This window comes from Acipenser ruthenus, chromosome 28 (genome assembly GCF_902713425.1).
Source record: "Acipenser ruthenus chromosome 28, fAciRut3.2 maternal haplotype, whole genome shotgun sequence".
In the NCBI taxonomy this organism is placed as follows: Eukaryota; Metazoa; Chordata; class Actinopteri; order Acipenseriformes; family Acipenseridae; genus Acipenser; species Acipenser ruthenus.
The window spans coordinates 22,643,269-22,671,218 of record NC_081216.1 but is presented as its reverse complement, the minus strand read 5'-3'; the positions used below and the strand labels follow the sequence as shown (position 1 = coordinate 22,671,218).

At 39.3% G+C, this 27,950-nt stretch overlaps 2 protein-coding genes across 2 annotated transcripts in view; both read left to right on the top strand.

Annotated features, from left to right (window-relative positions):
* The first annotated feature begins 1,337 nt into the window (after positions 1-1,337).
* Positions 1,338-7,010, top strand: LOC117434510 (protein lin-7 homolog C-like). Its single transcript, XM_034057077.3, has 5 exons — positions 1,338-1,502; positions 2,221-2,339; positions 2,432-2,503; positions 3,190-3,399; positions 3,905-7,010. The coding sequence occupies exons 1-5, from the start codon at positions 1,466-1,468 to the stop codon at positions 4,067-4,069; spliced, it is 603 nt and encodes a 200-aa protein (XP_033912968.1). The 5' UTR covers positions 1,338-1,465; the 3' UTR covers positions 4,070-7,010.
* Positions 7,011-11,448: 4,438 nt separating this feature from the next.
* LOC117434997 (leucine-rich repeat-containing G-protein coupled receptor 4-like) overlaps positions 11,449-27,950 on the top strand; it is a 49,192-nt gene continuing 32,690 nt past the window's right edge. The window contains exon 1 of the mRNA XM_034057814.3: positions 11,449-12,217. Within this exon, the coding sequence (XP_033913705.3) occupies positions 12,033-12,217 (185 nt within the window). The 5' untranslated portion in view covers positions 11,449-12,032. The remainder of the gene's footprint in view (positions 12,218-27,950) is intronic.

The window sequence follows — 27,950 nt, the reverse complement described above, 5'->3', positions numbered from 1 at the left end:
GCATTGTGTTTTTTTGGAAATCTGTTAACATTGCAACATACTGCACACGGTAGACATTTGGAGCAGACAGTTGTATCCCTCCACTGGAACGCTCCTGCGCATGATTCATAACCTACACGATGGAGGCTATACTTAGTACGAGGTTAATTACATTGTTTATACCATTGTGATTCTACCATTGTTATACTATTGGCAAGTCATTACAACAGTTACAGGACCATTTTTACATACTGCCACTGCAGCACCCCCTCCCCTCATACCCCGTTGTCATTTAAAATCATTGAATCCTCTGCATATTTTAACAGACACCTTATTTGCGAATGTGCGCACGAAGTATGACTTGTCTGCTAACAAGTGTGTTATTTCAGAGGTGTTACATCACACCGATGCAGACAGAATAAACGAAATGTTAAAAAAAAAAAAACTGGAACGGAACCATTGAACAAAATCAGGCTTCAGTAGAAATAAAGTGTGGAGACGTGAAACTTTCAGATTGATTCTGTTTATTTGTATCCTGCTAATTAGTAAATTGAGTTTAAAATCAAAATAGCTTTGTGTTAGATCCTGACAGCAGGGAAGAATAATCTTGTAATCCGCGTTTAGACAGAGCAGACAGCGTCATTGCACAGATAAGACTTTCACAGAATGGCGCGCTACAGTAATTAACAGGTCTGATTTTCAGACAGTCTATAGTTCTTCACACTTTCGCTGATGAAGTTATTGTTATTATTCTTTTCAGATTAATTACTGTAGTTTGAAATTTTCCATGGCATTGTTTCAAAGGAAAAAAAAAAAGTCAAATTGCATATAAGACTTCGAGCAGAACATGTCACTGATATCTGCTTTATTTATATATTTATGTTGAATGGCCCGGGGATAGCCACAGAAGGCTACAATAAACTCAGGTCTGTCGTACTGATCTCATAGTAAAACAAGGAATAGATGAAACTGCTATGCAATGGGAGCCTTATTTCCATCCCTGCAGCACGTACAATTTAAGCCGTTTATAAACCAGAGAGAGAGAGAGAGAGAGAGAGAGAGAGAGAGAGAGAGAGAGAGAGAGAGAGAGAGAGAGAGAGAGAGAGAGAGAGAGAGAGAGAGAGAGAGAGAGTCCATTGCAGTTTAATACTATTTACATATTGTGAAGGTTTTTAATTTATAAGCCCATGGGTTAACACATCCGTCGTTCTATATTGTTTTCACAAATTTCACTGTAGAAAAGAAGAAAAAAAAATCTTAACAAGCGAATTCATTATATAGTACCATACTGTACCCCTTCATTCTGAACAAGTTCCATTTCCGTCCTGTGTAAATTCTCCACTGAAACCAACAGAGGGCGACAGAGTGAGTTTAGTGTTGCTACAGGAAAACTGAAAACCTTTCTTCAGCCTGCTTATATTGGTTTATTATAATACGGGACTGTGGCAACTCCCCTCAGTTCAGACAGTGCAGAGCTGGGCACAAAATGGCTGCGATCGGAGAACCTGTCAGATTGGAGCGAGGTAAATAAACTCCAAAAAAAACATTACATGTATTATAATGACGATGATATTGGTCCTGTTAGGGTGATTTAGTATATCTAACTTGTTAATATTTAAAAGAAGACTCTACAGTAAGGGCTGTGTACACGGGTTGGTATTTCTGTGCTACGGTCGCTAAACCAGGTGTTTACAACTGAATACAGGTATAAATAAGTGTGTAAAATTACATATAAATACTTACAGAAAGCTTCCGCAACCGTAAAACCTGAAAAATCAACTGAATTTAAATAAAAGTGGAATGAAATTTCAGAGATACGGTGTACGTTTATTTAGTAGTCATACTAGTCGTAGTAATAATAATAATAATGAAAACATTCATATTGTATTGTTTGTTTTACGTGTCCGGAAGTCCAGTTATTATTATTATATTTTATTATATTGTAATTTTATTTATTATAATGCACCTAATTCTTTATTCGAAGCCGTGTGTATGTATTGCTGTAACGGAGCGGGTCCTGATGAAATCTGCTGCTGAAACTCGACGGCGAGTTTGGGCAGAAAATGCAGACAGCGCGTTGTAGCGGATAATTCGATTTTACGGTTGATGGATTTCAGGAGATGCCAACTCATACAATAATAATACATGGTAAAGACAAACCCATGCGCTTGAGCTTGAGAAGACAATGGGCAGGCATTTCTGCATCTTCGTTACATTGCGTTTTGTTGTGAAAATCCACAGACATCTCTCGGGCCATCGAGCTGTTGGAGAAGTTGCAGAGGACCGGAGAGGTGCCTCCGCAGAAACTGCTGGCTTTACAGCGAGTCCTGCAGAGCGAGTTCTGCATTGCAGTGAGAGAGGTAAGAGAGAGGAAGAATTAAACACAAACAAGCAGATCTTTACCCAGTCTTCAGTGGCAATGCAGTGTGTACTAAACGCATTTATCTCCCAGGTGTACGAACATGTGTACGAGACCGTGGATATCAATAGCAGTCCAGAGGTGAGAGCCAACGCTACTGCTAAGGTATGTATGAACTCAGATATTAGTGGTTTATATGCACAAAGCGTACTATAAGGTTCCATAGTTGTTCTGTGAGCATAAAAAAGCTACTGGTCCACAAAGGGGGTTTGAAGTGATTTTTGTGCACAGTCATTGGAGTCCTGCTGAAAGATACCCCTATCAGTGACATCTGATCTCTCAGGGTATCAATCCATAACACAGGCAGCTATTGGCAACTCTGTAATAATAGACCTGCAGTTGTTGAGAGCTGACGGCTATACAATGCAGTAGACTGAGAGAGCATTTTATGGCCCTTTTCAATTCGATCATGCACATCTTTTATCTCGTTCAGGGTTTCATATTAATAAGTGCCGGGACAACCCTTTCTTGCAGTGGTCACGTCTGTGTTTGCCAGAAAAATATCAACAAAAAATCAACCTTTGTGATGTTAGACCGTTGGTTGTTTTCTTATGGCTGAAATAATAATAATGAAACAAAATGCACAGAAGAATGTTTTGGAAGGTACTTTTAGTATAGGTTTATGTTGCCTTATTGTAATCCAGTGCTGTATTCAAAAGAACATTTGAATATCGATTTGAATGCACAAAGAATATTCAAAAAAAAAATCATATCTGTGCAAGCGCTGCGTCCGATGTGGTCTGTTGCATGCTGGTCAGCTGTCCACCCCTCTGTGTGTGTGACCCTTGCAGGCGACTGTGGCTGCCTTCGCTGCCAGCGAGGGTCACTCCCACCCCCGGGTAGTGGAGCTGCCCAAGACAGAGGAGGGGCTGGGCTTCAACATCATGGGAGGGAAGGAGCAGAACTCCCCCATCTACATCTCCCGCATCATCCCAGGAGGAATCGCGGACAGGCATGGGGGTCTCAAGAGAGGGGACCAGCTTCTCTCCGTCAACGGGGTGGTGAGTAGGGCTGCCAGCGGCTTAGAAGAGGGACATGTAACAGTATTAACGACATGGACGTCAAATGTATTGCTTACACAGCAGTATTTGTGCAATGCAAGGTCATTTATTTTATGATGTTTGTGGTTCCTATCACAGTTACTCAAATACTGCATTTAAAAAAAAAAAGAAAAAGATCATCCATTGTTTTTATATTAGTAAGTGCTAGTGCCGTCTGGATCACAGCTGCTCTCTGCCAGAATTACAAAAGGATACTAGCACTTTAATAGACTCTTACATCTATAAAGACATTTTGGCTGATCTAGTCTATGCAATACAGGGGTGGATAGAAGACTGCCATAGCACTTCAATCCATTCTTGGTTTTACTGAGTTTAATAAGACGCACCTGCGCTTGTTACCTGTACTCTGGCTAATCCACCTCATAGTAAAACCTGGAATGGGTGAAAATGCTGTGCGACAGGAGTCTTATTTCGATCCATGCTTTTCCTTTCTTTCCTTCTGTAGAGTGTTGAAGGTGAGCACCACGAGAAGGCTGTGGAGCTGCTCAAGGAAGCCCAGGAGACAGTGAAGTTAGTGGTGCGATACACACCCAGGGTGTTGGAAGAAATGGAGTCCCGCTTCGAGAAGATTAGGTCAGCCAAACGCAGGCAGCAGATGAGCTTTTCCTGAGTAGCCCTGAGTACCACACAAAGGTCTCTCTTCTGCTCTCTTCACAGGAAACATCTCAGTTCACTGTTTTATATTATTACTACTAAGTGACGTGTGTTTGTGAGTATGTGTGCGTGTGTGCATTATGGAATTTTCAGTCCATGGATATTTGTGATAACTGGTAAAAATGTATAACAAATTAAGAATTTGAGATATATGTACGTAATATATATGTATGTATGTATGTATGTTTGTTAATTTCCATGAAACAAGAAAATTGCGAAAACATGCATATAAAGACGACGGTATTCTATAAATTATAATGGCATTAGTGTGGGAGTTACACAGGGACTGGACAAATGAATTAGAAACACCTAGAGTAGGGACCCAGCATAGATATCCAGGGAGTATTGATACAACATTACGACATATCACCCAAAAATAGCCTCCTCAAGTACAGGGGGGGTGTTGGAATGCTGCAGCTTTGTTCTTCAGAATGGCCCATAGAGTCATTGCTTTACCTTATGAAACTACTTCAGTGATGTCTCGGACATGAAAGCACCTGCCAACCAAGCTTCTACCAGCACCTTTTGAGTGAAACTGCCTTGTCACAGAGACAAGCAACGTCTATATATTACTGATTGGTGTTCCTAATATTTTGTTCCTCTCCGTAATTAAAGTCAGACAGTTCCTATGCAACATGAGTGACAATTTGAACTTGGGATCACAAGCACTGCACTGAATGTAAGCTTATTGTTTTCAGTTTAACTTTCACACTAATCTTTTTCAATGTGGTGTGTTTTATTTTTTTTATATTATTTGCTTGGTACCGTATCGTTCCCTTATTGAAAATTTAAATGCACTGTTTCATATTGTTATTATTAATATTATTATTTAAAGAACACGTTTTCCATATATATATATATATATATATATATATATATTATAAATTCCACAGTTTTGAGAAATAAAGACCTATTCTGCTATAGTTTGATTGCAAAATGGTAGCTGTTTTCCAATTGTAGAGACACAGATTATAGACATGTTGTCAAGTCCTGTCAACACTTCTGTTCAGGCAAAACGGGATAAGTAAATCTGTACAAACAAATCGCTTATTGAAAGAAGTAACACCTGGAGCCTTTGCCAAACATATCTAGTTTCAGAATTACAGTAGGTGTCAATGAGGGTGGACGTGTATTATCTCTAAGTGATAGATAACTGTTAGGCTTGAACTAGCAGCTTTATGGAAAAGATGGCTTTGATTTAGAATTCTAGAGGGGCTTAAGCAGAATAACAACCAGTCTGTCGCACTTGTTTTATGTATTAGAAAGAAATGCAGATATTAAATCAGATGTGCGTTTCGTTTCCTGCTGTAAGACCTTGTAAAGCAGATAGTGAGCGTATCTTTCACCTGCTATGGAAGAGCCCCAGAGAAGAGAGACAGGAGGAATAGACATCTCTCCTAATGTTGCTAACGGTGTAATGCATTGATCCCATGGTCTGTACTGGGTATTATCTAGCCTCAATTCTCCATTTTTTTTCTACTTTTGGGAGTATTTTTAATGCCAGTTACGACAGTAATACAAATAGCTGTTCTCGCGTGGGCATGCTCGGAAGCAGAGAATTGCACCTGCTTAGTAAATGGATATACACACACAAATCAACTGTTTTGTGACAGAAAACAGGAGGATTAAAGTATGATTAGTATACATTTCACCTGGTAGAAAATCCTACTCCTCTATTTCCGTCTCTCAGCAAAGTCGGTCCCTGAACAATATCTTAAATGCAATTGTAACTGCTGAAATAATGTTTAGTCGTGTTTCAATCGAAACCCCAGTTGGCTCTTGTGTGTAAATGCATGGCAATTGAAAGATTACAGTGTTGACAGCATGGAGAATTCAGAAACAGCTTCAACTGTTGGAAGCAGTCTCCCTGGCCTTGAGAACATGATGCTTTTTATTTATTTTTTGGCAGAACGAACAAAGAAAGACCCTTTTGCATATTTCTGCACTGATACTAAGTGAGTTTGGTCAGCATTTGGCTTCAGATTTGCACTGTTGTGTCTACAGGGGCCCTGTAGCATTCAGTTTGCATGGTGCAGTTTTAAAAATGGTGACAATCTGTGTGTATTTCCTATAAAAACAGTGCAACAAAACCCTTGAAGCTCCTAATTTGCTTTCTGAAATGTAACTGAACTTGTCGATGTCTATCATAACCTCATACTGCTGTAGGTAACCGCTGGAGTGAATCCATTTGGCTTACAGAGTACTGTAGCGACCAGCCCGTTGCAGAGGGGTGGGAATCCTTGTGTCCCTGCAACTAAAAAAAAATGTGTTTGGAGTATGTAAACAACTTGACAGTCAACACAATCTGGCATACAAGGCTTAGCGTGCAGGAGGATAAACTGAAAGAATGTAGTTAACCATCATGAAGAAATTATATTTAATATAAAACTGGATTGCTGGGCATTAAGCCATTTACTGTTATGTTTCAAGTATTCCCATTTCTGTAGTTCTGACTTTTTAATTTTTTATTATTGGAACAATATTTGTATTTACTGAAAGTCTGGGCAATTGTAGGCCAATAGAATGAATTAAATATAAAGTGCCATTTGTTGTAATCCAATTCCACCATTGTGTTTACTTTGTGAATGAGTGTTTTGTAGCACCTGTTCATACTTTGATATTTTCATTTTGATAAATGGTTTCATAGATAATTTTTAAATGACTTTTGCTCTTTTTTTTCTGATGACATTATTTACACTTTTCGAGTATCAAGACCAAAATCCTGAATTTTAATAACGGTATATGGATTGATTTGTTACTTTAGATTAGTTGAGTAGACCACAAGATTATTGTTATTTTATTTGTAAAACATAGTTGGGGATGTAATAATTAGGAAATGCAAATTGTGTTTATTTGAATAGAAACTGCACAAAATAAATTATATCACAAAAGACAAACATGTGTTCTTTCTTTGTTCATGGCGCATTATGGATTAAGATATAGAAGTATGGGTTTTTATTGCTTCTCTTTTAAAACAGATCTCATTCAGATTTCAAGCTTGTCAATTTTTTTTGCCACTTTATTATGTAATGTTTCTAGATGAAAATGGCAACATTCAAATAAGTAAGTACATTGATTACAAAACTTTATTTTCTATATATCTATAGATTTTGTGATTCAGATGTTACCTAAGCTTTTGCAAAAGTGAACAAACAAGCCTAGTAATATTTTCAGTTCAGATGCAAGCATGCAACATTCAGAATTAGAAGCCCTGGATTTGTTAAAATAGCAGGTTTTATTTTCTGAAGAGAACAGGGTCGTTTCTGGTGCCAGCCTGCCAGGAGGGGGGTCCATCTCAAACTGAGATGAGAGGAAGAAAGCAGAGACCCCTGCGTCGCGCTGCAAACTGTCCAGCCATCTGGTTGCGTGGAGGGGTGTGGAGAAGCTTTTCCGTGCTGAAAATGTGCACAATCTGCTATAAATCAGCAGTTATTTTACTGTTAATAAAACCTATAAAAAATAAAGTTGTTTCTATTGTGCCTGGAGAAACGTGCAACACTGTGCAGAAAAATGTGACACATCCTGATTTTGACCACCAGATGATGCTAATGAGATGTGATATACTGAAACAAATCTGCTTTTGTTAGGTGTACAGAGGAATGTATGTATGAGGTATCAATTGTTGGGGCAGAAACGTTTTGTGTGTGTGTGTTTTTGTAACTGAAGAAGTTAGAAAAACCAGTTAGGATGTAGCTTACACATGCTTTACGAAGCTAGATCTTAAATGTGCCTAAGGCAGAGGGCTGCTGATTAAGGATACATGTAGGACTGTGAGCTAAAGCCACAAGCCAGAGGTAGAGAAATGTCCACTAGGCTGCAGCCAGAAGACAACCCATTCTAGCATGCGGCAAAGAAACAGGAAAACTGAACGTCTCACGGGAGGCACGTGTTCCTGTCCCTGCAGCGGATCCGAGACACATTTATAACATATACAGTACTGTAATTCACTATGACGGGTTGAAACACTGGGGAAGACTAGTTAAATTTCAAAGGAACCTGCAAAGCATGTGGGCAGTGCTTCGTGTCATCCACTAGAGGGAGTAAAGAGCAACATGTACCTGTTGGTGATGCTCAGGACCGGATTAAGTTTACTGAGGGCCCAGGGCTGTTATCGTTTTTGGTGCCCCTCTTTGCATAGTCATTTGCTTCCCTTTACTGTTTTACTACCACCACACTCGATTAACATTAATGTAAATTATTCAGTCTCAGCTGATCCATATTTTACCTGATTCGATGTTTGAATTAGCTCCAGTTTTGAAAATGCGCATTGGCCACAGCGTTAGTTACTGGCAGTTTCAAATACAAATGAGGACCAAATGAGGCAGGCTGTGTTTTAACACAACCTAAAAACTTAATGGAAACCCGGTTTAAGATTTTAATATGAATGAGTTTATTTGCATTTGGAACTAGAATTGCTCAGTCTAAAAGAAAATTACATGGAAACACACACAACCCGAAACTACTACCAAAATAGAGTGTGAAAAAGGTGAGACTTTTTCTTATTTGTCCATAGAGATTGCCCCACTAATCCATATAAACCTAGGTCGTTTCCTCGTTTTCTCTCTAATGTATTTTTCTAAGTATTTGTACCTTCACATACATTTGTTGGTATTGTATTAAAATAGTGTGTCAGCGTTGGTGTTTTGTTTAACATGTCTTCCTCGCGATGACACTGTACTTGGTGTGTTTGTGCTTTTCAGCATCGCTCTCACACTTCCTGGGTGCTGCTTTTGTCAGACATTTACAGGTTCTGATCTGCGTCACGTTTAATCAATTTTAATCAAAAGTGGTTACTTATGTACAACAATCGCTGGTCCCAAGTTAAATATCCCACCACCAGATGTCACTGTTGATCTGAGAATAGTCCCTTCGGTACAGACTTCAGCACTTCCCAAACAATGATGTTGCTCCAAACCAGGTCATTAAATACTCAATAAATAAAGCAAACAGATTCGAGGAGGCTTAGGCTAAAGCATACAGGTAACAGATTCGAGGAGGTTTAGGCTAACGCGAACACCGTTGTTACCTGCATGTGGTCCAACAGTTGTCGAGAAAGCATGGTAGTATGGAGTATGGTAAAGCCTTGCACAAAATGAGAGAGAGAGAGAGAGAGAGAGAGAGAGAGAGAGAGAGAGAGAGAGAGAGAGAGAGAGAGAGAGAGAGAGAGAGAGAGAGAGAGAGAGAGTGAGAGGGTGGGGGGTACACGGCAATCTGTTCCAGATGTTCCGCGGAGTGGTTTGACATTTTCAAATCATCAATTGTACATAATTTAATCTAGCATTTACATGCGCAAACCCCACTATTTACATTGCAATTTTCCTCTCAGTAAGTTTAACGTTACACTCTCGTAAGCTATGGTTAGCACGAGCAGATGTTAACAAACTGGCGTGCAGAAGCATCAGTGCGCTGAGTATAAATAGAAGCTTTTAGCAATCCCATGACAGAATGCATATTTGTGTAGCATGGCTGTTTTCTATGTAAATTGATTATATTCTCTGCAATTTCCTTATTAAATATCTATCATGCACATGGTGCACAAGTGCCTATTCACTCCTAGCCGACTGCAGCGAATTATGCAAATATGATTTGCATCCAAAATAACCACGGGTTGTTTGCTACAGTTCGTATTCACTCACAAAACAAGACCCCGTACATTGTCTATAATGATACAGCGAGCGCAATGTCTTGACTATTTTTTTCTTTTCTAAAAGGAAATAAGCACGTATTTGAAATAAACATTAAGGAGTTCGCAGTGCTACCGTCCCAATAAGTACCAATTAGTATCTTATAACAATTGTAAGTCGCCCTGGATAAGGGCGTCTGCTAAGAAAGAAAGAAAGAAAGAAATAATAATAATAATAATAATAATAATAATAATAATAATAATAATAATAATAATAATAATACCAACTCATTTTTTCTATAAAAACTAAATAGCCTAAATAAAAATAATTTAAAAATCAGAACACAAGCTGTATTTATGTTATTTGCTGCATTACATCTAGACTTCACTTTTGCGGTTAACAAAATGGGAGTAAGTTATCATAACAATATAGTTAAAGAGAAAATGAAAATAACAGGTTTGATGCCAGTTAAAACCGCTGCAGAAAACGAGGACAATGGTACTTAATGGGTTAACCATGGAGTATTCTGTGCTTTACCCTGTGATTAGCTATGCTCATCTATGCCTTATCACGCGTTTGCTACACATTACGCTAGTATCATGGTATGTCACAGAAAACCTCTGTAAGGGAAACTGAACTACTTGGGCAGCTAAAACAGATGTTACTACTAGGATGTTTTTCTGCTGCCACTAAGACAGTTGATTTCCTTGCTGGCAGTAGTTGCACAAAATACATATTTACTATAACTACCCATTTCCCTTTCTCTAAACTTAAGGTAAATAAAATAAAAAGTATTTATTTTCAGGCCTGATGTACTAGATGTTCTTCCTGGCAGTAGAAACACCCCAAGGGGCTCCTGTGCCAGTGCTGCGGAGTTTCTAATGGTTCTCGTTTATAATATCAGGTCCCTTTCTAAAGTCTGGATTTGGGCTGTCCAACAAGTTTCTGTGTGTGCGTGCGTGCGTGGTCCGTGGTGCGTGTGGTGGGGTGTTTGATTTACTGCCTTCCTGTGTGGAACAGATGATTCAGGTATCCATTCTGTTCCAAATCCGTTTGGGTTTATCCCACACCAAGGGAAAATTCCACGGTGATTTTGCGACACGGAGAAAAAAAAAGACATTGGCCCTCAGTAGCTTACACAGAAGAAAAAAATAGTTTTTATATTTTTTTTATTTATTTTTATTTTTGTATTTATTACTCCTCAAACCAAATGTTGTTATAAAATAGTCTATTAAAAAACTAAATAAATAAATAAAAAAATAAACAATGGAGATGCCGAATGTTTTATTAAATATTATTAATAGGCACAGCAAGTGGAACCCCTACAGAAATCCGCCGAGTTGATGAGAACAAGACAAGCCACAGACACACAATGCCTGAAGCGCCTGCACCGCCGTTCAATCTGCGGGCCATATTTAGCATTTCAAGAGTGCTTTTCAAAATTGAAACCCACGACGCGGCTGCCAGCCACTGCAAAAAAAAAAAAAAAAAAAAAAAAAAAAAGACCCTTCTCAAGCCGTGGAAAACGTGCCAAAGCCAGCCCTACCCACGCAGCCACCAGCGACTGACCCCCATTCCTCCCCCACCCGTTTCACCTTCCCTCGTTTTGTGTAACACTGCTAGCATATTAATAGCCTCTCTGACAGGTTCGCCAATGGTTAACGTCAGAGAGTCATTAATATGTAATTAGGCGTTTTCATATTCAGCAGGCCGTGCTGCTAACGCTGGTGCGGGGAACGGCGCTTGCCAATTCTGGTAGTGCGGTACAAGGGAGAAGAAACGTGTGGCATGGCCGAATGCTTGCGATGTCTCTTCCAGCAAACAAAACGCAGGAAAAGGAAATTAGTACACTGATTTGTATTGTTCTGCAGTGAACTGAGTTAAAAAGGGAATAGGGAGTGTTTGGGGTCTTGCTGCTTCTCCTGTTTTAATGGGGCAGAGAAAAACGTGAACAACGAAAGGTGTTTACTAGCTTCATATTGCTGCAGACACTAGGCTAGTACCAGCCGAATGTGGATTTAAGGGAACTTGTCGTTCACAATAAATTAAATATATTTGCATATTTTGGTTTTAAGGACAAATCAAGAATAAGTTGGATTATGTTTTGCTAAATATTGAAGTTAATCGTTTTTTTTTTCAATTTCTAAATAGAACATATACATTATCCTGCTTGATTGCACTGTGTTATATCAGACTAGAAAACAACACTGGACGGTTGTTTTTCTTTCTCTCTTCAACAAACCAAGGATATCAGCGATCGCCTGTTGAGCTGTGTAGTACAAACTAGCTCTGAGAATGCTGGTTGCACGTATCCTGTGTTCGGGGTTGATTCTAATTTGTGGAAGCGCTGCGGTGCAAGGCGACTCTTCCACGGTTCCTTGCCCGGCTCCGTGCCGGTGCGACGGGGATGGAGGTGCAGATTGCTCTGGTAAAGGACTGACCACCGTTCCAATGGGGCTAAGCGCCTTCACCTACTACCTGTAAGTAGAAACACAGTACCCACAAAACTCTATCAAAACACAAGCCCTTGTTATAACGTGTTGCTATTGTAAACAATGCAAAGTTACTTTTGTTTTCTGGGTAGTATGGGGTTTTATCCACACCGCGCATCTCTGTTTTTCTTATTTATTTATTTTATGTCTAAAAAATAATAATAAAAAAACCGCTTAACTGTTAAGATTCGTGCAAAACACGTTAAATATTAAATACAGCTGTCGGTATGTAGCTTCAAAATCAAGTTTAAGTTGTCGTGTAATCAGTTTCAGCCATTGCTTTAATAAACTGTTCTATCGGTAGCAGCGTCTTATTTAGGAAGATAGCGAAGAAGAAAAAACAGGGGAAACTTATTTATATATACTGCAGAGTTTAGTTTTACCTGCCCTGTCTGACGCATACGGCAGTTGACTTTAACTTCATTATAAACTGTTCAGCAATTCACTCAAGTTGCCAAATCATGTTGACATTCACAAAGTCGGCTGTCTTATTGCTGTTGCTTACTTGATGCATCCGCTACATGAGCTATTAAGATTGCTCGGTTTCTTTTAACTTAATGCAGCTTGGCTGTAAATTCATGTTTATCTTTATGCAAAAGTTAAACATCTTGCTTTTTTAAGAAGAAAAAAAAATCACGTTTGTGTTTACTACTAGTAGCACAGGCGGCGTTAAAAAAACACAAAGCAAAGTTATTTGGATCTGTTAAAGTTATGGGTGCCGCTAAACAAACAATTACATGCACGATACATTCCTATGACCGCTGAAAATGCGTTAGGATTTGAAAATAATGGACTTGTCTTTTCAAAGTATTTAATACCGTGCCGTTTATACAATGCGTACCCGCAATCCACCACTCACCTGTTTGAGCGCGGTTACTGTAAGCTATTCACAGCGAGCGATGATGACACTGAAACGGTGTAATAGAAACAATATCATTGAAACAATTCGTCGAACCACCAAGGTTCTCCTTTCAAAATAATTGGCGGTGTCCTTCTTAAAGAACATTTGACTTGTGCTATGTGGTGGCACAGGGCATTTGAAAGTAATATATATAATATTTATGATGTTTGGTTTGGACGCTGAAGTTTGAACGAACTTGTGCAACATCCGCTGGCCGTTAAGCGTACACAGTTACATTTAAAGAAGATGAGCAAATAGAGACCAGCATTTTCTTATTTAGGTCAGGGATAAATCCACTCTTTAATAGTTGAGAGAACTGCATTCCACAGTTGCACGCCTGCTCAAGTACCCGCACACTTGTTTATGGGGTGTTAAACGGGTGTACTGGTATGATCGCGGTGCTGTTATAAACGATACCTGTTTTAATCTGAACGCTACGCCTACTCTTGATTTAATATGCTACTGAAATGACTTGTCACATGATGTGATATATTTGCATGTTGGGAGAGCATGTGATTCTTGTTGCTATTTTTTTTACTGGAGTCTCCTAAACAGGGTTAAGATGGGTTATTTGTTTTAGGCCAGGAATGCGGGACTTCTGGCGAAATACGCCTGTCTAAAATGCCAGCTGCTAATTACCAATGACTGACAAGTTTATTATAGGCAAAGGTTACAGTGAGGCTGCAAACAATACCATAAATCAAAGGATGTGTCAGTAGCCAGTCAAAACTGGGGATTTTTTAAATACATTTTTTTTTATAATCAATGAAACTTCACATTAAGTGTTTCTAATTACTGTGTATTTACATGGTAGTAACTTAGAAAATAGAGGTGTACTTGCACATAATTACAATGTTATTATGCATAGTTACAATGTACTTAATGTGTATCTTTTTGCCCGATCTATAACCCTGACCATTTTCTGATACATTGTGTACTTGCATATATGGTGCAAAAACATTTACACATTAAGTACACTGTAACTATGCATAATAACATTGTAATTGTGTAAGTACACATGCGTTTACTAAGTAACTACTATGCAAATACACAATAATTAGAGACACTTTATGTAAAGTGTTACCTTTTTTTAAACTGGTAATATTTAGCTCGTCTTGTAGAGTGACCAGCTTCCACTCTGATGAATGGAAGGATACTAAAGCAGTGAAACCTGGCACAGAGGGTGGCAACATCTGGTAATGCCCAATGTGCCAGGGGGTTATTGGGATTTATAAATCAGTGAATTACCTGAGATTTGTAATTTGTTCTCCACCTTATAATCTATCAAGGGATAACTATTGCTACACTTCTTAATCGCTTGCTTTAGCTTCTTAGTGACTGAGATGCTGCTTTTTGAAGATGGCGCAATTGAAATGGAAATATCGCTCTGAGATCCAAGACCATTCCTGTTTAAATACTGTAGATAGACTGGCATCTATCCATTGAGTCAGCAAAATGCAAATGCATTAACAGAAAAAAAGTAAACCCTGATACATAATGGTGCTGTTGTAAATGATTTATCTTTTTTCAAAGCTTGTTTGGTTTTACATGTTAATTGCTTTTTGTTTTCCTCAGGTAAGATACAACCCTGCAGGCTTTCTTTTAAGCACTTTTTCAAGTGATGAGTTTTCTGCAGCAATTTGCCATGCCCTAAATAACTTGTGGCAGGCATACAGTTTCTGTTGTGACCGGTGTAATATTGTATGTGACATTTCATGGCTCCAGTCAATATTATAAAACAACATTGACAAATGAGGTAACTTGGAGCTGATGCACCCCCTTGCCCCTTGCCCCCTTACCCCTTACCCTCTGTCTTTAAAGGGCTGCGTTTGCGTGTAGAGAAGCCACTACTTTAGCTCATTAGTGAAGACTGAGTCTAGGTGGAGTCCCTCGGGTAACAATCATATAGCTATTATTTCAGATAATTCCACATAATTACTATTTCATACTGCTGTCACTCTGCATTATTTTCAGGTACAAAAGCTGTTTTGATTACCAGCATGCATCTGCAAGGCCCTGACAATAGATTAGCACAGTATGCCCTCTGGTGCTTTTTTTTTTATTTATTTATTATTTTTTTTAATATAAAGGAAGTTGGCAGATTTTTTTTTTTGGTGGTACAGTGAAAGCACAAAGTGTGCTGAGTGTGGTTAATTGTAAAACAAGATTTGTTTTAAAAGAAAAAAAGAGAACCGTTAAGTAAAACACTTTTTAAAAAATCAAATTGTAATGTTGGTTTAGTATTAAACACTGCATTGTGTGGTGCTAAGTTTTATATCCTAAATTAACAATTCAACTAGGGTTGTTTTAGTCTTTGCCCTTTCGATGCTTTGAGTGTGTGAAGATATTCAACAGAGCTTGTTTCACATAGGAACATGATAGGCTAATTGCTCCAATGAAGGAATGTGGCGCTGTGGTTTAACAGGGAGGACAAGGAACTAAGTGATCCTGGTTCCAGTACACATTACTTGATCTCCTTGGGCCCTGGTCCCTCGCAGCTGTAAAACTACTAGAAAGCAAGAATCTTCTGTATATGAACGTAAACAACCTCCCCCTTCCTCAACCCTGTGAAGCCAGCAGTTCAGTTTCTGCATGGCTGGGTCTCAATAGCCAGTCCTGGACCCTGATCTCTTTGCCTCCAGTGGGGAGTCTGATGTGGCTCTACTTTCAACAACCGTGTCGGCAACTAAAAACATATGGAATCCTTCAACGTCACCTCCCCCGCAACCCCTGACAACCTGGGGAACTTGTCACATGACACGGGTGTTAGGGTTGCTCCAGCCAGGGCGCTCTCCTTTCTTTCTTTTTCTTTCTTTCTCTCTCTCTCGATGGGAGCAGAAATATTTTGAGAGGCTACAACTGGACGTGAGATTTTTATAAGCAACGGTTGACCTTAAACAGACAGACGTCTCTTCCACACGTTTTCCTAAAGCAAAGCTGCACCAGGGAGGACTGGGTTTGGGTGTTATAGATTTGCAATGGAAACGCTTGATTGTGATCCACAGGTCCTTCAACTTTTTTTTTTTTTCCCCAGCAGTCTGCTATAAAATATTTGGTTTTGCAGACCTTATGATGAATCTTGGACTGCCTTAATTAATACAGCATTAGATAGTCCAAGATTAGTGCTAATCGCGATCTGTGAAACCAGCCCTGAAGATTGTTTGTTTTAGGCCTTTTTTTTTTATGATGATGATGGTATGCCTGTTTATGCAAATGTTTAAAATGTGATTTATTTTTTACCTGTTTTTATAATAACTGGTTCATTAACTGCAGTACAGTATGCTCTTGGCAACAGTCCCGAGGTACTATGAAGAGTTTTATTTGTATGCATGTTCTCTTGCATTGCAAGTTGGGGTGGTGGTTTTACCTCTCAAAACTGAGCACACCAGAACTTAATTTAATTCACCAAGCCAGAGAGCAAAGCTGGAGTGCTCAAACCTAATGTGGCATCTTAACAAGCTCATTAAACTGCACAAGGGTGCACAGTCTCATCTAGGTAGAGATTTATAAATGGCAGGTAATGGTAAATGCTTTTGCTTATGTCTCAGCAACAGTAAAAGGATCACATTTTCACATTCCAGCAGTAACTTTGCTACATGCCACAGGATTTCTGTTGTGGTCTTGTATTCTTTCTTTTATGCTTCTTGCAGTGAAATGCATATTGGACATCTTGCAAAGTGCACATTCAATACCTATATCTGTATCCCTGTATGTGGCATCTAAAAGGACATGCTGAAGAACATTAAGATTTATACACCTAGCAAGTGTGAACATGCTTTCTTCCTGGGTACTTTTTAGTTGGTGTTTGTATTAATATTGCTGTAGTATGCTTAAAGGCAATATCTTGTCTGGTTAAAAACATGAGGAGCCTGCACTGAACTACCTGTTAATGTTTGATAGGGCCTCTAATATATGTTCTGTTTGCATTGGTGTTTCAAGGGCAAAACCTCATTCCTGTGTTAAAATGCATAACTGTTTACCATGAGCCATTGGCTGTCCTGGAGCCTGAATCTGTGACTTATTTACCAGGTGAAAAGCAGCAGTCTGTCTGCTTGCCTGCTTATCTGCATTGTATTTTCTTTTTGCTCTTTTTTTTTTTTTTTTGGCATCTCACCGCTGGCAAACCCGGCAAGTGTTCAGCAGTAGCCAAAGTGCTTTTCTGGTAATAGCTGTGTGTCTCATGCCAAAAGAGAAAAGCAAGGACTCTCTGTGAACATCCCTAGTGAAATGTGTAGTGTGCTTGAACCAAGGGTATCATTAGCATAGAGGTAAATGCTTTGGTCACTAATGCTTTATGACTATAGCCATTGATCGTGTTCTTGCTGTCATGCATATCTCTCTCTCTCTCTCACACACGCACGTTTTAATTATTCTCCTTGGCTCAGTGAGATATTTCCTTTCAGTAATTGCCCTTTCTGACCCCTTTCTCCCCCCCGCCACCCTTTTCTGAACAGTCAGTATGTTAGCTTAGCTAGTGCAGGTGCTGCCCGGAGCATCATCCACTAATGTAATGGACACCTCTGACAAGCAGACAGCTGAGTGCAACAGGGCTGTCAAACACAGTCATGCTGTCACTGAAATCTTTCTGCAGAGCTTGAGGTAAATAAATCAAAACACATGGTTGAAGGTTTGATGCATTATGCAGTGAAACCAGGCTGCTATTGCATGTAGAGCTTAGTTTTGTCCCTGTTAACGATGCATGTCCCAGCTTCAAAGGTTAAAGTGGAGGTGTCATAAGGGGTGTGCTGATACTCGTAGCTTTTTAAGAAGTCACATTTTTATTGTCAGTTTACAGTCTCTGTATGGCACTACAGCAGTAAAATGGCCCCTGATGAGAGGAAATTCATATTCCAATCAGGCTGGGTCGGCATAAATCTAGAACTTCAAGAACTACTATTCTTGTTAATCTGAACAATGTGGCAAATAAAGGCCGACAAATTGCTTTTGCATGAGTTCCCTGGAACACCCCTGAAGCAGACGGTGGTTTAGCCTGTCTTCAGGTAGGATTAATGCATTTAGTAGGGCAGAGGGTCACTGCTGGCTCAGTGTAGTCCAGGGTTAAAATCCACTCTGCTTGGCTGCTGGCTGTCTGGGAGCCTACATGACCCAACCTAGAGACAAGGCAGTTGTGTTGCATTGCCAAAAAATAGAGGGTAATGTCAGAAGGTTGTTTTATTTCCATTTTCAACTAAAGGATTTGGAAGCTAACCTTTCCCAGAAGGTTTGTTGTGGTTTTGTAACGTGTGCCGCATTACCATTTTCAAAGTCCAATAACCAATGGATTGAACATTTTCCTACCTCTCTCATTGTGTAATAGCAGGCGTGAGTTCTGAAAGTGTTTGCTCCAAATCGTTGTCAGCACGATATTTTCAGAAAATAAAAACGCACTAATTTTACCAGACCACAAATAAACAACTCAGACTATTTTTGGGGGCTTGTACAGCAAGTAGTCTTAAGTATTTATATTTTTTTTAAATTCATTTTAGAAATGTAACTGGTGTTTGAAAAAAAATAATTAGCTGTTGAATTAAAAAAAATAATTTTATAATTAAAAAAAAAAAAAAAGAAAAGTTACACATTTTAATAAAACAAATCCAGTTTGATCTTGGAGACTTTACCTAGAGTTATAGTAATGTCATATTTACGACTACAGGCTAATTAAAAGTGAACCAGGACCCATTACTTTCCTCCTCGCTTGACACCTGATAGGGCTGTTTGCTTTAAATCCGCTTAAACCCTGGCCTTGTTTGCGTGTCTGTACAGGGGGCTGAGTGGGGCTTGGTCCCCCTGGCTCCCCTCTGTCCTCAGGCCATGCCTGGTGGTGTAGGTGGGGCAGCTTATTAAGGTTTAGATGGTGTTAATTGGTTTACAGCAGTGCAGTGAAAGAAGACTGGTACATTTTTGCTTTGTCTCGCTGTTTAGCGGTAATGGGAGCTGCTGTTCATTTTGCCTCTCTGATTTTATTGCCGGCTGCATTTTATTACCCTTTCTCTGAGGGGAGGAGGAGCGGGCAGCAATGCCAGCTTACTGGATACTGCAAGCCAAGGTTGGGGTCAAATTCCTGTTTTTAAATTCCAGTTCCATTTCCAATTCCTTTTTAACATCAATGAATTAATTCCAATACAGTTTTGCTCAAAAGTTCAATTAGCAGTATTCAGTTAAACATGAGCTTCTCACAGTGGCAACACATTACTTTAAATTGAAGTCGCTGCTGATCACTTAAATTGGCTTCAAATGAAAGCAGTTGGACAACCACAACAATTACCAGTGTCTCTAAAATATCGATTCCAATTCCTTTGAAACCGACTGCCAAGTCTAGCCAGGTTAGTCCTTTGAAGGCATTGGGAATTGATTTTAAAAAGGAATTGGAATTGAAAAACAGGAATAAATCCCGACCCTATTGCAAAGTCTAGCCAGGTTAGGATGCAGCATAAGAGGCAGCCCACACATTTCGAATAGCAGGAAGGAGGTAGGGGTTGAAGGGTCGCTCTGACCTGTGCACCACACTCTGGTCATTTCGGCATCATCCCTCTGAACTCTGATTCAATCAGTACTTGGGGGATGTGGCAGAAAATCTCTGTTTGATTTGTCTCCGGTGTGTGGTGCTTGCTTTCTGAAGCAGAAACACATAAAAGAAAAGCTTTAGACACAGTCAGTTGCAAAAAATAATATTGCGCCAGACTGTAGAGACGCAGGGTTTATTGGGTTTAAACAGTGCATAGGCTTTCTAATGGAGAAACAACACAGATATATACAACACAGGTGTGATCTAGAATGAAAGTCTAGATGGTTTCAGACGAACAGGGTCTCAAGTATTTAATGCCTTGGTAAACGCAACAGCTTAAGGAACATTTAAAGCTGCTGTCATTCTCTTTGTGCCATCTCAATTTTTTGATTTTATGTCTCCTGTGTCTTCAGTCGCTCAACAACAGCCGGATCCCAGATAAGATCTCGCCGTCAGGCCAGCTTGAAATTGGATTTGCACTCTGTGTCTTATCCACTATCTCCCTTTGCTAACCGGGAGACACCCGACCTGTTTGTACTCTGCAGATATGATCTACTAAGATGAAAATTACATAGACTTCAGTGATCTGTGCAATAGAAGCTGACACCTTCCTTCCTTCCTTCCTGTCTCTGTTTCTCTTGCTGTAGGACACATCGCTAACAATCCTCATTCATAAATTCCTTGTGTGTGCAATTCAGGCCTCTCCTTTCGTTATGAATCAACTGGCAATTAGGATTGAAAAAAAACAAACAAAAAAATGCTTTGAAGTATTTAGTCAAAATATTGGTGGGGGGGGGGGGGCTGCCGACATCAATGAAAGGGTTAAGTAAAAGAACAAAAAAGTACCAGCTGGTACTGAAGGGTAATTTAGGGCAAGCGCCAAGATGGTCAAGCCTGATAAAGCAGGTTTTCCTTGAATGAAGGGCAGCAGTGTGGAGTAGTGGTTAGGGCTCTGGACTCTTGAACAGAGGGTTGTGGGTTCAATCCCCAGTGGGGGACACTGCTGTTGTACCCTTGAGCAAGGTACTTTGCCTAGATTGCTCCAGTAAAAACCCAACTGTATAAATGGGTAATTGTATGTAAAAATAAATAAATAATGTGATATCTGTATAATGTGAAATAATGTATAATGTGATATCTTGTAACAATTGTAAGTCGCCCTGGATAAGGGAGTCTGCTAAGAAATAAATAATAATAATAATAATAATAATGAAGTCCTGGTAGTCCAGCACAGCGTGTGGGCAGAGCATTCACAAAGTTTTCCAGGGAATGTTTTACACCAATCATTGCCAAATGGAGCCTTAAAAATAAAAGTTAAATCCCTTTCCATACATTGCATGCAGACATCCGTCCATTTCCTTGGCATCTGCTCTGTGCTGCTTGTGTCTTCCACTGGGAGTGTAGCCCCCTTGAGGGGAGAGAGAGAGAGAGAGAGAGAAGCTCATTGTGGTTGACTATTGTAGGATATGGAGTATCTGCAGGCCCCACTAAAGGATTGTTGCTTTGTAGTGTGTGTGTGTGTGTGTCTCTTTTCACTAAGTCTTGGAAGTGCTTCTTTTTTTATCAAGCTTGGCTGCACTGAGTCGTCCACATGGTAACTGACTGGGATCTCTCTCTGTCTCTCACTCGCTGTGGGTTTTACTGGGGGACCCCAATACTGTCTAACACACTGAAAATGACTCCCCAGAATGATGGCTTTGTTAGGTGTTTGTTCCTGCTGAGCATTCCCCCTGCATCTCTGCCCCACCCCTTTTACTGTGGTGAACCATGAATAAGAAGAAACCCATCACATTAGAGACACAAGGAGACTGGGGATTGCTTCAACTGTCGTGTTCTTGCTAGACGCTCTTGGATCTGCACAGACAGTCAGGGATTACGTTACAGTTTTGTCATTATTTCAGTTTATTTCCCCCCCTTGTCAATGGGCCTCCTCGCCTCTTGTTTCACCTGTTTGTTTTCAAACCGAACAGGGAGTTTTTAAATGGAGACCAGATAGAGCTGTATCAACAAAGAAAATAAAAATACACTCCAGCCTCTGTCTATTTTAGTGTTGATTTAATGCACAGCTGAAACATTTTACCATTTTATATATAGCATAAGAATTGTAAAGGAAAGGTGGTGTGTGTAATAGTTCCTACATACTTGTTTTTTACCAAGAAGCAAGTGCCCTATAGAGTACAGCTGCCCACTTCAATAACAGGATGTATGAAGAGTGTTCAAGCTAAAATAGAGTATGGCAGATATAAACAAACATGCTTTTGCATTTGGAAAACAGACCTAAAGTGGAACCTTCAACTGTTTTTAAAAAATTTATTAAATTGCAGCTACTAAACAGTGTGCCAGACCCGTTCTAGAAAAACCCTTGGTGGTGCGTTGTGCAGGTCTTAATTAAGGCCTTTGAAATGCTAAACAAAGACGAGGGGGAGAGAGAGAAAAAAAAACAACATCCAGGGTTATTGTTGTTCCAGCCGGTCGGCTCGGCTAGTTGACCATCCATTGGTGCATTCTGTCCGTTTTAAGCTGAATGACACTTTTGTTCGTGTTTAACAGAGGTGAAAGAAGACAATTATTGAGTCTTTTTTTTCCACTGGGCCAGCTGCAGCCAGTGAAGTGTCTATTTTCAGTCAGTTCTGATTTGTGCAGAAATGCAGCAGGAGTTCTGCAACTGCACACCTTTATATGTAGGGACCAGAAAAATAAAAATATTGTGGTTTTTTAAACAAACTTTTTTTTAATGCTCCATTATAAATAGAAAAGTGAAGCAAAGGGTGCACACACAATCGTTGCAGTTCATAGATTCATTGTTATATTTAAAATTCCACTGGAATAGATTATTCCATTTAAAAAATATATATTTAAATGTACTCTGTGTCGCTGTGGACCTAAATAAATGAAGATTAAAAATTACATTTTATATTCACATAGCCTGGGTTAGAGTGAAACCAGAATGCATTTTAATTTGTAAATCGCGCTATGAATGGATTCTGTGGTGTTTGTAATTGCAGTTGCTCCAGAGTGCAATAGTTTTAGTGTTTTAAGTATTTATTGGAGGGTTGAAAGTATAAACTCTCATTGGCTACTTTTGCCCAGAACCAAATTAAAACTAACATTGCCTTTTAATGATTCAGTCCTGTTCGAGTCTGTGGGTAAACAAAGGGCCCTTGTGCCGGCCTAATTTCTGAATGGAGAGCTGTGTGCTGTCCTCCAGCTATAGATTTTACACCAAATTTCCAAAGTGTCCCGTTACATGCATTGTTTCCCATGAAATCTGTGCAAAAACTGTTTGACGCGTTTTATTCTTCAGGGTATCTCCTGCTGGTGATAAAGGGGCTGGGGGTGTTTCACATGTGGAGTGCGACTGGGCTATAACAGATGGACAACTGGAAGCCAGTTAGACATCGGAATCTAAGCCTGGTCACCAATGCAATGTGACCTAGTGACTCCAGTTCACATCTGTTTTTTCCTATTCCTGCTTATGAAGAAAGGTTTAAAAAGGAGCAAATGTGGCTCAGTGTTTGGAACCACAGACTGGGAGCCAGGGGATCAGAGTTCCTGTATCCAAGCTGAATGACGGACTCTGCGTGCAAACCGCATGAAGGCGATTTTCAATGAAACAACTTGCGTGGCTTGAAAACCAGCTGAAACGCAGCATGCAGCAGTTCTTTTACTAAACTCTCTTATTGCAGGATAATGCAGGATAATGCAGGATTTCTTATTGGGGCAGTTCAGAGTATTGAAACTGTGTATCAAGCCATTGGTTTATAATGTTTCAGTTAGTATTTAAATTTATATATATATATATATATATATATATATATATATATATATATTTTTTACTTTAAAACTTAAACTGCAAACGTAACGCATAATGATACATACTGCCATTTGCAGAATTTCATTGTTTTAATATGGGTATTTCAGTCTTGTCATTATTGAGTTAGTCATGTCTACTTTTTGAGGTTTGGATTGAAGTGGACAGTGTGGCATGATGGCAGTAGACTGCTGGCAAGTATGCATGTTTATTTTTCAATTGGAAACAATCGCTGAAATCTATATGAATATACAGTGTGTGTGTGATATATATATATACACACATACACACACAATCTAACTGTAGAAAACTACAGAGAGGGAAACAGCAACTCCCTTGGATTGATCCAGATCTGCATGCGATTGTATTATATATATTTATATATATATATATATATATATATATATATATATATATATATATATATATATATATATATATATATATATATAATTTTTTTATTGGTTATAAATAATACATCTTTATCCACACCAGGTGTTCTCGTAATTAATGGCACATACAGAAGTATGTGACATAAATTCAGCATGCGTTTCATGTTGTAGTTGCTGGGATACTAGGTGCAGTTATAGTTTTAGTGAGCTGTTTTTAAAGACAGAAATACTATTTGCCCAAGTGAGGTTAAACAGCTGTGTTCCTTTTAATTTTAGACTCTGGATTTAAAATGAAAACCATGCACTTGCAGCATATCATTTTGTACCAGCTACCTATTGACACCAACTCAACAGGTGTAGCAGAGCCAACTCAGTTCTGTGGGCAGAGTAAATAAATGTGGGTTTATGAAGTTCAGTTCCATGTTTGTTTCTTTGCCATTTATTTATTTTAATCCAGTACTGAGATATAAGCAATGTATTGACATCATTTCAGTAGCAGCAGTGTTACAAGACCAGTTAATGTTTTAATTGAGGCCTGCAAGGCCAGTGCTTAGCCCTTTTTAATTTGCCGATTTCCCCCATGCTCCCATCTCCCCAGTTACCTTGAACAGCCGCACTCTTTATTATTGAAGCGTTTCAGCAGAATGCATGGCTCATTGTGTACGAGCCCTCGCGTGCAACAAGTCATTGATTCTGATAACATTTAATTGTTGGTTTTCTGGAATGTAGCTTTACTCAATGGGGCTTTAGGTAGTGAGTAATTATTATTATTATTATTATTATTACATGAATGGAATTAAGACTCCTTTTGCGTAGCACTTTCACCCATTCCTCTGGTTTTAAATAGTCACCTGTCAAGTCCACAAAAAGCGTTCATGTCTTGCTATACAACAGTATGAATAAGCCACATGATAAACTGAACCTAAATGCTAAAGCGAGTGTAGAATCCTTTTTTTCTGCTTTATTCTGGGACTGTGTGGAGAAACTGAATTCAAATGCTGCTGTTCTGCTCTCTGTACAGTATGTGTAAGAAATGCAAACCTTCATTGCCCTTTGAGCGAGTTGGATCTCTGATGCTGCTGTTTTATGAATTTAGGTTGGCAATACAAAGTTCAGTACGATCAATGTAATATGAGGCAACTGTCGAAGCTACTGGTTGGCGACACATAAAAACATCCTACCCCCTTGTGCAAAGCTCAGCCCACAGTGGAAACCCTTTCTGCTCATTGCCTAATTTAGCTTTGAAGCTGATTCCCAGTCGCAGATCCTTCATTCAGTGAATAATATCACACAGTCCTGCTATTTCTGGCTTGGCAAGGATGCAGTCAGATTAAAATACAAGCAAGAGACTAATTTTAAACTACACTACTTTCTTTTTTTTTTTGCAACACTCGTGTTTTTATAAAATTGCTTTTTACTAGCTAAGCAGTTGGGTCTGTCTTCAGAAATTGACGGCGAGCTAAAGGTTTAAGAAATTGATTTCAGTCAAGGAGACGGCTTAGGAGACGGTCTCCTTGCCTTAACTGAGTGACCGACCACTTCTGGCAAATGACCTGCCATTATGAAGCTAAAAGTGTCATTGACCCATTAAAACCTTTATTGACCCCTTGTTTGAACCCAGTCAGTTTCTATGCCTCCCTCCTGAGTTCTTTCTCCATTGATTGTAATTGTTTGTTTTTTGCAGTAGGGTAGAGCAATGAGGCACACTTCATTTTCTAAATGGCTTGGTGAAGCAGACCTACCCTCCATAGTTTGTTTTTTATCATACGGTATGGGCACTTCTGGCTCCAGTCATTGCTCCGTGTTTTCACACATCTTTCAGGGCACGAGTGCCACTGCTGTTCTGCACTGCTCAATAGCCGAGCCCCCATGTGTAATCAGAGACCCGCAAAGGTTGCAGGCCTGCGAACTCGACCTGATTAGAATTCACTGCCTGTGGTCGTGTTTACTGAGACGCTCATAACCACATTGTTGTTCATGGCAGTGACAATGAGAAGGCTGGCATTACTAACTGAAGTCAAGATCTTGTTTTGCAATAGGATTCCACTCAACATGTTTTCTTAACACTTGTTTTTATTTATGAAAACTAATGTTGATTGGGAGTCACGCTGGAATACAAATCTTTGTGTTTCCAAATATTATTAGTTTTCCTAAATTCTTTAATATTTAACAGCGTTGATAAAATAATAGGTAAATAACACACAGCTGTCTCTACTGCTTTTTAATGGACATCCAAAGTTATTATTTGAAGTGCCCAATACTATACACATGTAATAAGTGTCATTTTATTTTACAAAAATAAATACAGCAATACAGTTGGACTTGTATGTTTTAGCCGGTAGAACCTACAGTAGTTATGGAATCCCAGACCACACAAGTGAAGTGACCCACATTTTAAACTAGCAAACCTGCGACAGTCATTGTGCAATCCACAAAATTGATTGTATGCACACTCCATTCACAAATGGATACGTAATTCAAGTTGCAATTTATACCCTTTTGAATTAACCCATGTTATTGTTTTCCTTTTCATTTACTGAATTGAAATGTAATTTGAACAATTTAGGTATGATTAATCATTATCCAAGATACCCTGAAACCCCACCCATCTTTTTAATTTTATTTCCAACCCCCAGCAGTCTTGAGCACTCAGCTGCTGGAGTACTATGCTGCCTAATCCCAGTTTCCCAGAGTTTAATCTTAAAGGATTCTGTGTCTGTGTCCTGGGGACTGGTTTGTAATGACGGCTGTCAGAAAGACATCTTAAAACCGCCTTGAGCGCTTTATCAACGGGACAGTTTGTTTAAAAATCAGACCAGACCCTAATGGCCCTGTATACATCCCACACTTTCTGCAGCACCTGATTTTAAACGCAGTCATTGTCATTGATGGATAGCAGACCTGTTAAAAGCACAGTGAGGATTATGTTTGCATAAAAGAGCCTTTTACCTCCCAGTGTGTATAGCATTGTGACCCGTCTAGGATAGCTTCATAACCAGCTGATATTAATTTAAGACTTCTGGCAACCATCAAATAATTACTAGGAACTACAAAAAAAAACAATTCTCAATGTTGTGGGTCTCTCTATCTATCTATCTATCTCTATCTATATCTATCTAATCTATCTATGTCTATCTATCTCTCTCTATTCCTCAGTGATAGGTTGGCTTTCAGCATCAACAGTACAGCATACTGTAGGTGTGTGGCTATAGGCCAAAAAAGCAGAACTTTTCCACTCTGTAAGACTGGCTGCAGTGCAGTGCTCCATCCAAATCAAGCTGTGATATGCCAGCGGTGGTCCAGCAGCACTGACACGTTATTTATAGCATGTTGTATTGTCAGCTGTGATGCAGGTTTGTATATTTGAATACTGTACATGCTGCTTACACTTCTGTCAGGAGTTAGAGTGAATACAGTGGCACCAGTCCGGTGGTTTTAATGTTTGTGGTAGGTTTCAGTTAAGGTGCCGAATGCACGTCATTTACCTTTTCTATACCACCCTGGTGTAAAGTGCGCTCTGGTTAATGGGTGCAGCTCTGCAGGTTTATGTGCTGGTGCTGTCTGTATTTGAAATGGAAACAGAACTGAGCTGGGGAAGCTGTGAGCACTCCCTGAAGTGGAATGCTGGGATACAGCAGCTGTAAATCTTCAACAAACTTCCAGAGGGAGACTGGGATGAAGCGGCCAGTGAAGCAAAACGCAAAAATGTAACCACCGAACTGACATGGCATTGCTCAGGATTCCCACAGTAAAAGCATTGCAATGTGTGAGAAAGCATAGGTAAGCATCGGAAAGAATAGCGAGGTATTTAAAAAAAAAAAAAAAAATGGTGAACGATTGTATAGTACAACCACGGGGGGAAAAGCATGGTAAAATTGGAAAAATGCCATGGTAAACTTGTATAAGGGTTACCAGAATCTTTTTGGGTACAGCACATGTTTGTCCATTTGATCAAAGTATTCGTTGTAATGCTGATGAGCATTTGTAAGTATTTTTTTTTTTTTTGAGGATTTCATGGCAGAATGATCAGAGAGCACCTGAGCTAACTTTCCTAAGCACTTGCAACACAAGACATTGACACCAGTGGCACAGCACAGAACAATGCATTCCGC